Raw genomic sequence first — 15,878 nt, forward strand, 5'->3', positions numbered from 1 at the left:
TTAACCTTGCTCGCTCTCTATTCAATATTAATAAAGTATGTAAGTCGGGTAAACTGTCCATCTAAACTTGTATAGCGAAAACTACAACAGATTCACATTTTTTTTTCATGTTAATACATCCCCATAATCCTTAAGGATTTGCAGATAACTTTGGATTAATAATGTCGACGTTAACCATCTTACCATTTTTTTCTGTGTTTCGAGCTTTTCAGTCAAAGAAGGCAGTGCAATTGTCCATATAATGGGAAAGAGTGCCAACATTGTATGCCCAAAAAAAATCATTGGTTTTCTTATCAAAAATGGGAAGCGTAACGTGACTTTAATTGCTCCCAAATTGGCAACCGAGTAGACCGTAAACACACTCAGAATATACCGTATACGATTTGTATTTATAATCGCCTCAATTTGTAAACAATGGCGGAAACTTTGGAAAGTGGAAAACGTGATTCCACAACTGCAGATCTTAACGATGAGGACGACGAATGGATAGGACCACTGCCGGCAGAAGCAGTAAAGACAAAAAAGAGAAAAGGTGTATACAGCTTTACAGTCATGATATGTTATAAGCTCAGGTTGTAAGATCCATAAATCTATTCAGTGATCGGTTGCCGCTCTTTACCTGCTGTACGATACAGATAGTATGTAAATACCTGTTGTATGTTATGCTGTTAGGTTGGTACCAAATGTGTAAGCTTAATATGATTAGAGTCGACATGGCTTACAAAACCAAGACAAAACATAACTCCGGTCTAATTGCCTTCTCAGTCACCGCTTTAATATTAGGCAGTGTCTGCGCGTACCCGCATGCGGGTACGAATAGTCAAATTGCCATTCATAGGCTACGCGTACCCACATCCGGTTTTATAATAAAATGCTATCGGATCGGGAATGAAACGTAAAATATATACGGAAATTATCGATAATATGGGGATTTCGTGTAGAACGAGTGAAGAGTATGAAAAATAATATTTTCAAAGTGTATTTATTAGATAATGATACATAATAAACATTGCAAATTAAATGCACACTGACGGAAAATGAAACTGTACAGTCCCTGTAAAAGGAGAACATGATAAAAATTAATACTATTATAAAATGTAAAATAAAATGCAAATTTAAAGAATAAAATTTTACTGATTTTGAAAAATACCCATATGAGATTTAAAAATAATCTTTTAGTAAAATGTAAAACAGAAACTGAAATTTTAAAATATCTTAAACGACTAAAATTAAAGCTTGGATGTCTATATAAAAATTAGAGAAGCAAGTAATAATGTCAAATTAAACCAATTAACATAAAAGATTCATGTAGCTAATTAAGATTTGGAACAAATTTTACGTATCCAATATGATTGTTTTGGCACATATTTCAACCCTGCACATTTCAAATGTTGCCAGTCCAAACAACAATCACAGGCCAAAGAGTCCTGATCGTGTAGGTTTTTTTTTGACATTTGATACATATTTATTCGCATGATTCTCTTCTTTCGTTGATCCGAATTTTAAGTTGCTTCCACGATTCAAAGGTAAAATATTTTTTGATGCGCTGAAGGTTTACATTTTCGTCAAATATTTTGTTATTTATTAACGAAGCATCTAGAAGATTATTGGCATCGGCCTTTGTTTTATCAGAATAGTTTTTGTGTTTCCAGTTCTTCTTTTCTCTGCAGCTGCAATTGACTCCGAGTTTCTTTTATACAATTGTATAAAATTAATCGACTGATAGTTCTGAACAAATTGTTCTAATTCGTGATAACTTTGAAATGTCTTCCCCACATGTATATCACTCTCTTACATTTTAACAAGGATTTGTATAGTGAGACTATACAAATCCTTGATTTTAAGAATATTTATTAACTGATAAAAACTGTTCACTTACCTATATATAAATATTCATAAAAATTCTGAGTAGTTTTAATCAATTTATTCACTAATTGCGACAAATTCCGTATATATTTCACGTTTCATTCCCTATCCGATGGCATTTTATTATAAAACTGGATGTGGGTACGCGTAGCCTATGAATGGCAATTTGACTATTCGTACCCGCATGCGGGTACGCACAGACACTGCCTTAATATTATAAAGACCATAGGGATTCTATATTGAGATTTGAGGGTTTTCTGGCTTCAGGAACAAACACTGGTGAGCCCACAACTAGTAAAGAGAGGAAAAAGATACTTAATGGATATTAAAACTCATAAATAGAAGACAAACCTACAATACAATGGCTATAAAACATTGAAAGCACAACATAGAAAACTAAAGACTGAGTTACAAATCCCACAAAAAAAACAGGGGTGATCTTGAAGGGTAAAAAGATCCTGCTCCAAATGCTGCACCCACCCTGTTGCAGGTATAAGAACAAATTCGGTGATGTGACCTACGAGGGAAAGATGATAATAAAGACAATTGGAACATATATCTGTTGTCATAACATGACGGTCAACCAACTTGTGATGGCGTCATTTAAATTATCAAAATGAATTATTTCAACTTCGCCACTTGGAACCTTTGGTACCTTTGATTTAAAAGCCTCAATGTAAGAAGCAACCCTCTATCTAGGAAATCATGATAGAACATGTAGGAAATGCAAGCTCTAAAATATTGTAATGGGGGTCTCATTGGGGGGTTCTGATCCCGGATCCCGCTTACTGTTTTGTCAGATTCCTGTATCCTGCTTACACTATGTACGTAAGCAATTCTCATTTTTTGTAATTTCCCGTGTCCCGCTGGACTTCATTTCCCGTTTTCGCGGCACAATAATTTGACTTTCACGGGTCACGCTTAGACCCCAATGAGACCCACTGTAATAGGAGATATATACCCAATATGCAGTCGCTGCTGAAATGTTGCTACATGAAAATGGGAACTTCGCAATCATCTCTCTTGTTGTCAGGTTTTTTTTAAACCCACCTCAGTGTCAATTTCTAGATTTTAGTCAATATATTAGGCAGTCTTAACTGTATCTGTTGTTATTTCAACTTTTCGAGTTTGATAGTATATACACATTCAACATAGTCACTAAACATTGAATTATTCAGTGAGAGGACATCATCTATATAGCGGATGGTGAAGTTAAAGGATGATGCTAGTTTCTTTTCATTCTTCTCAAGAATTTCCTGTATGAAGTCAGTCTGACTCTCATATGAATAAAGGAACATGTCAGCAAGAAGAGGAGCACAGTTGGTTTCCATGGGAAAAAATTGGGAATGCCTATTGTTTGTTGAAAAACATGTCCTCCAAAAAAAACTAATATGTTGCCAAACAAGAAATCAAGCATTTTGATAAGATCAGTTTCAGAGAATTTTGTCTATGAATCAGAGTGGATTTTTACAAAGTATGATTTATCCCTCCTCAAAACAAGATATTTGTATCTATGTTGGCCATTGACTAGAATATATATGCATCTTCTGTTTTGAATAACTCAATGTAAGTGTTCTGCGAAGATTCATCATTATAAACTAGGGATGGCAACGAGTATTTTAGTACTCGCTCTGAAGGACGAGTACTTAAGTACAGTTTTAGTACACAGATACTTGTTTGCCTTTTAAAAATCTTGAGACATTTCCCCTCACTTTATTTCCATTTGACATATCGCTTTCGTAATGCTAATTAATATCTATTAACAACGTTCACCTGAAATCTTACGTCTGACATTTAAATTCAGTACGTTAAAAATGCCTCCTCTGAAATCAGCCGTATGGACTTATCTCAAAAGATCATTCAATCGAAATACCGTAAAATGCACTCTTTGTGACACATAGTTAACATATTGTGGTGGTTCATCAAATATGATTAATCATATTAGACTTAAACATCTGGCTGAGAGCCCTGCAGAATCTCCAGTGAAACCATCTTCACTCCACAGTTTTTAATTTCTCAAAGAATAATCAATTTTGCAAATAAAAGAAATAATCACAACAGCGATTGTCAAAATGGACGTAAAGGATTACTTTCCGTTAAGTTTTATTGAAGTTGATTTTATGAACATTGTCACACTTGAGTACAAGGTTCCAACTCGTAATACGATCAAATCCTGTATCACAAAATTATATGTGGAACAGAAAATGTGTCTCATTTTATTTTGAGTACTTGCGAGTATCGTGACCAAGTACATGTACTTAAGTATTAAATTTCATTAACTATTAATTATAAGGAGGGTGAGGGCTCGATAATAACTTTTTATTATACACATGTACATGAATATACCACTGTCACACTTAGTAGGGTGGCATTGCCTATCCTGATTCACTATCACTGACAATTTCAAGATATTTAATGAAATAATCATTGAAAATATTCTATTTCAGTTTTGGAGTTTGAAAAAGTCTACCTCGATAACTTACCAAGTGCTCAGTATTATGAAAAAAGTTTCATGCATAGAGATGTTATAACACATTTAGCAGTATCAAAGTAAGTAAAAAGGTTGTCAGAAGTAAGTTCATGTGTCAATATGGATTCAGAGGGAACATTTCTTAAATGAAAAAATTCCCAAATTAAGACTTTAATGAAAAAAAGGTGTGGATGCACTTACCATACAAGTAGCTTGATAAGGGAAAATAGCTTTGAAAAACACATTGTTAGATTTTCATGTAAAGTGAAAAAGAGGCAACTTTAATTTGGCAGATACCCTCTCCATATGGAATATCAAAACTTCTCTTATCATGTCAAGTTTGGATCCTGAAGAGATGAAATACATTTTTGATGTTCTCAACTCCCTTATTAAAGATCAATGAATTTCTATTTCAATCACTTTGTTTTTTATTACTACTGTTTTTGTCCTGTCCATGACTGTGTTTGTAACTATATATATATAGCTAGCAGTTTGAAAATGATATGAAATGATTGTATTTGCAAATGTAACATATTAGATATGCACAAAATGTCCAACTGTTCTTCCTGAAACTGTAATTTACATCAAATTTGAAAGTCAGTGAGTTTAGTTGTCATTGCCTTTTTTTTAAAGTATTTTATGGAGCTGGGATCATCTAATTTTGTTTTATTCTCCAATAAAGAGTTGGAAGACACCAAAGGCAGAATCAAAACTCATAAAGTTGAAGAGACCAATTCAACAAAATCATGGAAAAACATAAAAATGACAAAAAGACAAAAAAAAGTCTACAAAACAATACATAAAAAGTTAAAGACTAAGCAAGATGTTTTAAGAAAACTACCCATGGTATCATCCCGAATAAAGAAAAATTCTTTATATTTATGAATAGGATACATATATGGATTGTGAATGCAGCTTTTCCTACAGGATGTTCAACAAAGCCTATTTCAGATTGAAATGTTGTTTTTCACTATTTGTTGGAGTGCATTTCATAGTATTTCAATTATTGAGAGTTTGATGATACATTTTGTATTTATAATATATTAATTGAAATTTATATACTGTGTCCAAATTTTCAGTGATTGAATAAAATTTTATCTTTAAAAAAACATCCATCTTTAATTTTCAGGAGTGATTTTATAGTGACTGCTAGTTGTGATGGCCATGTTAAGTTCTGGAAGAAAAAAGAAGAAGAAGGAATTGAATTTGTCAAACACTTCAGAAGCCATTTAGGTAAATGATGAGGTATACATGTATATCATTTGATTGGTAGTTCTTAGATTGATATGAAATTTAGCTTGTTTTTAATAGCTACACACAAGTGCAAATAGTTGTTGCTTATCATTGTTGCAATGAATAATACCTGTCTATAATTATAGAAGAATTTCAGAAAAAAAACATTAATGGTGTCACACGACATGCATGCACCGCCATACACGAGGCTTTCATAGTTTACGAAGTATATGCCATCATTACTGTTTTTGAGGTTACTATATCAAAGGCCAAGTTCAAGTTACTAAAAATAGACCAAAATTTGTACAGAAGAGCAGTCTCAGGATTCTAAATCAAATATTATATAAAATTGCAACCATACTTGGATATATTGTCACATTAAATGAGAGGAAGATCCTTATTGATTTTTAGGTCAATACCTTAAAGATCAAGGTCAAAGTTACTAAAAAAAAAGGATCACTGTTTGTGCAGAAAAGTGGTTTCCTTATGTTTAATCAAATACTACATATGGAATGGAAACCTTACATGGATATATAGTCACATATAATGAGAAGAAAATTCAGATTGATTTTGAGGTCACAATATCTAAGGTCAAGTTCATTGTTTCTAAAGATAGATTTATGTAAGACAATTTTACTGTCTAAAATCATAACAGAAAAGAATCATACCTTAAAGTAAACAGAAAAAAAACTATGGTTCTTTAAAGACTGTGTCCTCTACAAAAGCTAGGTTAAGAGCCATAAAATTTACTCACAGTAGTTTTTTTTTAATGTTCTAACATTATCTTAGTAAACAAAAGTACACTTTATAGTGTTGTTTAATGGTGATATCAAGGAGCTCAAAGTTGAAAAATTGACCAAAAGAAGTACATTATCCTGCAGTGTCTATAAACAAAATAACTATTGAGAACTCTACTCTTGCAGGATAAAAAGAAATGACAAGATGATTTAAAACAATCTAATTGGGGCTTCACCAGAATGAAGATATAATTTATTTTGGAGGATCAAGACATATTAGATAAAATTTGATAAATTGTTGATGTTTCTGAAGGTCAGACATAGAGAACAGGTCAATGCAAATACTAAATATGTTTGCATGAAATTTAAAGGGTCTTTCAATTCCCAATCTGCCATCACTACTCTTCTTCCCAATCTAGACATTTATTTCTAGAACATCCTTCATAGTTTAAAAGTTTTCATCCTTGGTAGTTGAATTTAGATGTATTCTTTTGTTAAAAAAATCCTACTTTATTTTCTGTATTTTAGGAAATATCCAAGATCTTGGCATGAGTCCTAATGGTGAATTTTGTTGTACCATCTCTGATGACAAGTCTGCTAAAGTATTTGATGTTGTTAACTTTGGTAAGTTCAGTTCTTGAATATATAAATTGGTTCACCTCCAGGTAAGAAGAAGAAAACAAAAACAAAATATTTAATGTTTGTTGCTACTATTTCTGCTGGTAATTCTGAAATACTTGAATCAAACAATTGTAATTGATGTATATACATTTGAATTAAAATGCCAAAGAGGAAAGGCTTCTGCCAACCTCAGGTTTTTGCATAAATGTAAAAGTCATAGATTTAAACAAACAGTTTGTCAACAATTTATTAATACGAATGATCAGGAGTAATTAAAACAAACTTAAGAATGGTACGATTACAATGAAAATCATTTAAAGATAAGAAAACAAAAGAAATGATAAAAAAAGACAACCCAGCTACCACAATTAAAATAAGAAGATATTTGATGTTTAGAACAAGTAATTGAAATAATTAATTTTATTTTATATGACTATAAATTTTATATTTTCTCATTGGCTAAAAGCAGAGGAATTCCTCTTTGATAAAACATATTCACCGCGGCAAAAATCACGAGAGGTTAATATAAGATTCGGAACAGCGTCCGTGTACCTAAATATAGATATTTCAAGGCAACGTCAATGACATATGTTTATGACGTCATGTAATTTTTCAGTTTTTAAAGGCAGTGCTTTAATGCCTTTCTAGTTGCCGGGTTAATCCTTCCTTCCGCAATATCCATCTTATCTACGTGGGGGGTCGTTAAGCTCCAAGTAGATCCGGAAATGTTGAATTCTCTCCTCTTCTTATTGCGATATCAAATGTTTTTTGTTTCATTTCATTTACATTGGGAAATAGAGAAACGATCATTGTGTTTTGTTAGTTTTAAAAACTTTAAATATATTTGTATTTTGCATTATAAGCAGTCAACCGATTGACAAACTAGAATTATTTGAATTCCGTGTGGAAAGAGCTCGGGTTAATTTCGAGTGTTATCTGCAATCTATATGTTTATAAATCATTTCAGTCGTTGATATAATAATTAAAGGTCGACTGAACATGAATTATATTATACAATTTAAAGCGCATTTCTGTTTATGCACGTGAAACCGTCTAACGTTATTGTTATTTCGCAGTTATATAAAGTAGCAAATTATCGTTCCTGAATAGGTGGCGCCGTGGTAGCCGATCCTGTTCCTCAATTTCCGGTTTCTGCACTGTGCAACTATTTCAGTTACATTTTTAATTAACGATGCCAAGTACTTGTTGTTGTGTACCTGGGTGTCATTTAAGAGGAGGACATGCATTTCCAAATGACTTAAAAAGAAGGAAAAGTTGGATCAACGCCATGGCCCATACGCAGATTGGACGAGAACACGATGAAATCGTGGAGTCCATCTCAATCAGCTGTTGTTTGCAAGGCACATTTTACTGAAAAAGACTACGTGCAGGAAACTATTCATGGTAAAACTCTATTTTCTTTTTGAAATATATAGTTATATATGTAATCGCCATGCGAATAAACCAAAGTCTGTTTACAACCGCAATTATCGTTTTAGAATAAAAGGGGGTGGTTAATTCAAGACGTCATAATTTTTTGGATTACGATTCAATATGATCTGTTTGAGATTTTTTGGTGATTGCTACAATTATAATGATTTCTTACAAGAGGTATACATGTATCATACTGAGAATTATTTTAGCAGTAAGGCTTAAATTAAAATATTGTTTGTTTGCAGTTTACCGACCGACCTTCGAAAATCCGCCCAACTGTGAACATTTTATTGCTTTTAATTTGAAGAAATTATTTTTAATACTTCAACTGACTCGATCCGGAATTTCTGGTCGTTTCCGGAATTGATTTCGAGTCTAGGTCAATTACATGTTTGAAGTTCGGTTTTTCTTCCCTTCCTGTCAAGCGTTCATCAGACCCTTTAATGGTAAAGCACATGGAGATTGTTTACAGGTATCCACGAAGTCATGGAGGAGTACTTTATTCTGTCGTCTTCTGTCAATTTCAAGACAAATAATACACAGAAAAGTTTCAGAGTAAACTGTTTATACTGATTCAGGCAGAATTGCACACGGAATGATGTCTTCGATGATATCATTGACGATGATGCAGCGGATATTCATAAAACCGACACGATAACCATTTCTGTCTTAAACAAATCGGATACAGAATCTTTTGAGACTGACTTTATGGAACCAATATCAGTGGTTCAACAATTCGACACCAGCCTGAAGTATGCCATATTTTCTTTAAATCGTCGTGAAGACGACAAAGAGGAAACAGACTCCTCCGTGACTTCATGGATAACTGTAAATACGCCTGTACGGTGGAAGGACGCATTTGAAATGTTAAATCAATAAGAAGCCACACAAAATACACAAAGATATAGAGAAAATGAATGGTTGGCTTGAGAAATAAATATATTCTTTCTGTATCAAATCTATCTTCGATTGCAATGAGTATGCTCCTTTAGGATAAGGGGGGGCTGTCCCACTCATTGCAATTATTCTCTCTCTTACAATATTAAATATACCCAAACTGTGAATTGAATTGAAATATGTCCTTAGCTAGGAGCTATGCTGCTATTTTTAAGTAGTTAAGCTGCTTTATGCGAGCACCCTAGATTTGTGTTCTACCCAATAAATGCTGAAATATGTGCCATTGTTATTATCTGGCTGGCTATTATGTTATTTATAACTAATTGAACACTTTTTTCATACTTTTAATTCTGGAATTCAAAAAATATGACCAGAAAAACCTTAAATGATCGTCGAACCACCCAAAAGTTTTGAAGTTGCACATAGGAAGTAGTGCTCAATAGAAATCCTTATGTAGTTTATTATCCCCTGTGCTTTTGGCCAAGATGTCAAAGAACAATTGCATGAATTATTTCATCGCCGAAAATCTCTAATTACAAGTCGTTTACAGTTGCCAAATGGCACAAAGCGCAGGAATATTGTATAACGGCTGTGACTAATATGACACGGAGTTGAAGTCTCAGTTGGCGGTAATTTTAACTTCGTCGACAAAACGTAAATCAAGGACGTTTTAAATTTGGTGATTTCTGATAATAATCATTTTGTTCAACCGCTAGCTTTATAACGAAAATCGCCAACATGTTATGTGTAAATCCGAGTAAATCGTATCTGACTGACAAAAACAACATTGAAAAACAATGGATGCCATAAACCGGAAATGAAGACAATTATAATACCGGATCTAATTCTGGGGGCGGATAAGGGTAATTCCGGGTTTGCCGATCAAATACAATAAAAATATAATAATTCCAGGCATGAGACAAAATACATCTATCATGATGAAATATAAACTCTAGAATTGAAAACCAAAGATATATTGAAAAGAAAGAAAAAGCAGGAAATATTTTATACAGAAACTCAAAATGACTTTTAGTTCACAAATTTTCATGTCAAAAACCAATAAAATGTGACAGTATTTTCCTTATCATTAATAATATTGATATTACATGTAGATGTTTTTATTGTTTAAACATATTACTACAATTCCATGAGGTAATTTCTTCTCAATTTTGAAGGGCCTATAAAAATCTGGAAGTTTCTTACTTTATTTTCACAGAGGAACTAGCTAATATAATATATAGTGCAACTAGATATGATACACTTAAACAGTTTTGAATTTGAACTGTTTAATATAATGGTATAATTAGTAATAAATAATCAATTGTTGAGACAACACACCCACCCACAGTGATACCCTCAGCCTCCCTCAGCCTTCCTAATACAAAAAAAAAAGATTATTTGAATTCATAAATTAATATACAAGACAATTACATTTATTATTAAACATGTTAAACGACAGTGACACTGACAATGAAACAAGCTAACTTAACACCAAAAGCACATTAAAGTATCTTACTGAGTTATGAACTATTTCAAGTAAAAGCAGGACCTGGAATTTAGGTTGTGGACCTTTCAGTTTGGAGTGTCAAAGGTCCTGGACTGTCCAGTACCAAATGTTAATTTTAACCCCTGCATTCACAGTAAAGCGATTTTGACGTGACATTGCAATTCCAAGTAGAATTTACTTTTGGACATTAAACGTTTCGAATGCGTATTAAACTAATTCAGATCAGTTAATAATGTGAATCGAATTCGAATTATGTGTGAACGCAGCATTGATATATCTAAGAAATGAAGAATATTAAAAAAAGATGGACAAAATATTTGTATTAAATTTGTTGCAATTTTTGTCTTGCCTTGACAGAGTCAAAAAGTGAGACATATATATATATATATATATATAGGCATGCTGTTTTGGCGGAATCAACAATGTATTAGTTTGTGATTTTGTGATAAGGTCTGGTTTCTGGTAGGTAAATGACATTTTGTAAGTAGTTGTGTTAGCATAGGCGCATCTCATTACCATAGAGAACATTTGGCCCCACCCCCTTAGTCATGGTCTATTGACTTTGAAACTTTGCATAGTTTACATGTATATGTTTGTGATTAGGTCAGTTTGGGGGGAACCACTAGTGGTAGGTCAATGATATTTGGTGTGCAGTTGTATAAACTTTTTCATTTCTAATTTCCATTGAGATTATTTGGCCCCGCCCCCTCAATCATGCTCTTTTTACTTGGAAACTTATGTTACTTTGAAATTTCATTTATTAGTTTTCGATTAGGTTAGTATTAGGGAAACCAATAGTGGTAGGTCAATGATAATTGGCATGTAGGTGTAGAAGCATTAGTACGTCTCATTTCCATAGAGGATATTTGGTCCTCACCCCTCAGTCATATGCATGATCTATTGACTTTGAAACTTTTACTTAGTTTACATGAATGAGTTTGTGATTATTATGATTATGTCAGTTTAAAATTACCAGCAATCTTAAGTCAAAGCTATTTGGTATGCGAACGTATTGGTATTCAAAAGTTTCATTTCCATGGATATTATATAACCCCACCCCCTCATTATGGTTCATTGACTTAGAAATTGAATTTGTGTTAAGGTTTGTTTAAAGGGAACGACTTATGAAAAGTCAATGGTATTTGGTTTGCAGTTGAACAAGCATTGGCACCTTTCATTTCCATAGAGATTGTTTAGCCTTGTACCTTCAGTCATGGTTCATTGACTTTGAATATCACTTACATGTTAAAGTATTACTATTTTAAGTGTAACATTTGCATTATCAAAATAACAAATAGGCAAAACATTACCTTGTGTTAATAGCTTATTATAGATTAGACATGTGTAATTATTTTAAAAATAAGGAGATGTGGTATGATTGCCAATGAGACAACTATCCACCAAAATTCAAATGAAGTGGATGTAAGCAATTACAGGCAACCGTACAGCCTTCAAAAATATATGTTGCATCATTGCTAGACCATTATAACAACATCAGCATTTCTTGTAATACTAGTATACAAGAAAATTACACCATTTCAGATAGTTTCAGGTATGATTTGATAATTGTGCATAGTGGCACCAGCTGATCCAACTAAAAGCGCTAATATGGCATATTCAAACTCTAGTACATAGTGGAATTAAACCATACACCACTGTTGGACACCATAATTGAAATTATTATTCTGAAAAGAATATTCCTCCATGCAGCCTGCAACAATTAGCAAAACCTATACTGCATAGTAAGATATAAACGACCACGAAATGACAAATGTAAAACAATAAAACTAAAGCAGCCTGATTTATGTACAAAACAATTATGAACAATAAATATGATATACAGCAACAATCAACAATCACCAAATTACTGGGTCCTCACTATGGACAGGTACATACAGAATGTGGCGGGTTAAACATGTTAGCTGGCACAAAACTCTCCCCTAACATGGGACAGTGAATGTGCATAATCTCAGACATTAAATCTTTAAAAAATAAATTGGAAATAACTTTTGAAAGTGGTAGGATTGGATAGCAGAAACATTACGGTACAAACATTATTTGATACTTGAGAAATAGCTGAGATATATAGATTCTACCACTGCATCGAGTGTGATACGATATTTATCCACTCGAGACAGTTAAATTTTCAAATTTAAAACGCGAGGCTCGCCGAGCGTTTTAAATATTTAAAATTTAACTGTCGAGAGTGGATAAATATCGTATTACACGAGATTTGGTGGTGGAATCTGTTTCTCTAATGATTTTCAAACAATATGCAGGCAAACTTATTCCGTCTTTTCGAATGATCTGTAAAAAGATGTGTTCTTTCTATGTGACGTCATCAGGCATGGTCGCCTTTTTTCAGGCCGTCACAATAGGAAATTCAGAGGAAAGCAAGTAAATTCGACGTCATAATCGGATTTTAACCAATGAAGAACTGAGATCAAACGAACCACACGTTGATTAAATTTTTTTTATACAATGGGTGCAGAAAGGGATAAATTGACGAAGAATTAGAGAAAAATATTTTCATCCATTCTTCCACTATATTCATCTTAACTTCTGCCAAGTTTACCTTTGATTTTTTTAATTAACTGCCTATAGCGCCTTTGGTGCTTTGATTTTTTATGCAGTCAAAACATTTCAGTACAGACCATTAACTTTTAATGGGGTGCTATGGATTTCACCCCAAAGCTAGACTTTAGATTTTTGTTTGTTTTAATTAAAGCCTGGCATCAACATATCTTTCCAAATATAACCTTTATGTCAGATGTCTAATATCTTTTTTTTAAGTTGTCTTTTTTTTCAATTGAGGAAGATTCAATGGTTGATTTTTTTTAACACACTCCTAAATTGTCTTTTGAATCTTTAATATCTACATTTTTCTGATGCAAATACCCTACTCATGAAAACATTCTAGTAAAGATGCATATATGTCAGTGAATATGTTTCTTTACAACAATTCTAGTCATTCCTTGTTTATAAGTGTTCCAGTATTTCATAATACCATAAATTTATGTCATAAATTGTATAATGACACTATGTTAAAGTTCAGTTTTGGCTAAAAAGGTGTTTACCTGGAAATGCCTGTTCATTTCATGTTGGTTTTCAGTGTTTGTTGTTTTAAAATGTTTTTTCTTCACGAGAAACTTGGTTTGTGTTAAAATACTTGTTTAAACTTTATTCTGGTTGATAAAATAAAATATTTTTCCTACCTACCGACCCTGCAGTCTGAAGGTACAGTTGGAAAACTGCAAACAAACATATTTTTAAGGTTGGCCTAATTATGCTAATGTAGTAATGACAGGAATGCTTAAGCTATGCCTCATAGACTTTCTTGAAAAATATCAATGACAATGTTAACAGGAACAAAACAATATTATCTATACTATAATTATTTAGGTATAAACAATGTACGTTTGTTGCATAAGTCTCTCATTGTTTGTCCTTTGGATTTACATAACATACATTGAATCAGGCAAACATAGTTTTATCCAGATTGTAATGAATAAATCTAGTTAATATTTCGCCAGGTAATACAAAGTATACATTGCTAATGGAAGTTCATTTAATTATCAAAAAACTAATGTTTTATAACCTTTTTCAGGGCGCAAACCCACCATTCAGAGACTTAAGTCTACTGCCATTCCCAGCCTATTTTCCTGGACCAAGCAAGAGACTGAATCATCCGCAAAAAGAAAAATCAGGGCAGTTTCCTGTGAAAACAAAAGAACCAAACTTGATGAATATTGTAGTAGAAATCTAGAGGAAAGTTTTGATTGTAAAGTTGGTTTTCCTGAAGAAGTCATTCATACTGCAGAAAGGATTTATGACTGTCCACCACCAACTGCCGAGCTAATGTTGAGCTTCACAGATGGAATTATGCAAACACCATCAATGCCTATGTTTTCAGCAGAGAATTTTGAAATGAAGACATGTGACACAGCCATGCATTTTTATACCGGTTTAGAGTTGTATACTAAATTTTTATTTGTTTTGACCACACTTGGTCCAGCAGCACATTGTTTGAGATACATATATTTTCAAATTGATAGGGTGTCAGTTGAAAATCATTTTTTTTATGACTTTGATGAAATTGAGGCATTATACAACCAACTTTGAACTTTCTAGATTCTAGATTGAATCTAGTGTTAAGAATATTGTGTATACATGGATTGTTTTTATGTCTAAACAGTGGTGTGAGGCTAACACTTGGCCATCTAGTGGTTTAGTCAGGTATTTTCACCATCCAACTTCAAATTAAAGTTTCCTACGACTTGGATTATTATTGACAGAACAGAATATCCCGTGATAAAACCTAAAGCTCCTAGAGCTCAGGCAACCTTTTCATCATATAAAAACAGAAACACTGAAAATACTTGTATGTTCGACACCTGGTGGTTTAGTCAACGATGTCTCTAATGCATATGTTGGTTCTACCAGTGACTATGAAATAGTTGAAAGATGTAGAATAGTTCAATTATGTGATCCAGGTGACAGTGTGATGGCAGACAAAGGTTTAAATGTGCAAGATTTGTTTGCTACATTTTTTCAAAAAAAGAAACAGAATTAGTTCCAAAACTCTTATACGGGATAGAAAAGTCTCCAATTAACATGTGCACATAGAGCGAATTATTGGACTTGGCAAAACATACAAAATTCTAATAAATCCTATGAATGGAACTGAAACAAAACTTTCATCTGAAATAACATTTAGTTGTACTATGTTGTGTAATTTTAGAACTTGTATTGTGCCAAAGGATGCATAAATAAAAGTGACGCAATGAATTTTGTTCTGATATATATATATTTATAATTACATGCACATGTAAATTGTAATGCATTTAAAAGTAAGGAGATGTGGTATGATATTCAGTGAGTTTATCGAACTAAAGTGCATAAGAAATGGGTTTAAGTAGTTACAGGTGTTACTGTCACCGTACAATCTCCCAACAATGAGAAAAACTTGTACCATGTAAAACATTTCAGAGATCTTACCACTAAGTTTTGTTGTCTCACCTTGACTTTGGTAAATTGTTTATATCTGTTGATGTAAATATAAAAATGAAGATGTGGTATGATTGCCAATGAGACAACTCTCCACAAGAGACCA

At 32.9% G+C, this 15,878-nt stretch overlaps 2 protein-coding genes across 4 annotated transcripts in view; both read left to right on the plus strand.

The window, feature by feature from the left end:
* The first annotated feature begins 405 nt into the window (after positions 1-405).
* The window catches only part of LOC127728674 (peptidylprolyl isomerase domain and WD repeat-containing protein 1-like), a 43,863-nt gene continuing 28,390 nt past the window's right edge, over positions 406-15,878 (plus strand). Inside the window, exons 1-4 of one of the 3 annotated variants that reach the window (XM_052236285.1) lie at positions 406-532; positions 4,314-4,416; positions 5,466-5,569; positions 6,835-6,930. In XM_052236285.1, the coding sequence (XP_052092245.1) occupies positions 415-532; positions 4,314-4,416; positions 5,466-5,569; positions 6,835-6,930 (421 nt within the window). In that variant the 5' untranslated portion in view covers positions 406-414. Of the gene's footprint in view, positions 533-647; positions 673-4,313; positions 4,417-5,465; positions 5,582-6,834; positions 6,931-15,878 lie in introns of those variants that run through there. The other 2 variants (XM_052236292.1, XM_052236300.1) reach the window with 2 other exon arrangements.
* Positions 7,980-15,553, plus strand: LOC127728818 (uncharacterized). The gene is made up of 2 exons (XM_052236427.1): positions 7,980-8,331; positions 14,373-15,553. The coding sequence occupies exons 1-2, from the start codon at positions 8,247-8,249 to the stop codon at positions 14,885-14,887; spliced, it is 600 nt and encodes a 199-aa protein (XP_052092387.1). The 5' UTR covers positions 7,980-8,246; the 3' UTR covers positions 14,888-15,553.

The sequence above is a fragment of the Mytilus californianus genome, unplaced genomic scaffold, assembly GCF_021869535.1.
Source record: "Mytilus californianus isolate M0D057914Y unplaced genomic scaffold, xbMytCali1.0.p SCAF_1, whole genome shotgun sequence".
Classification (NCBI taxonomy): domain Eukaryota; kingdom Metazoa; phylum Mollusca; class Bivalvia; order Mytilida; family Mytilidae; genus Mytilus; species Mytilus californianus.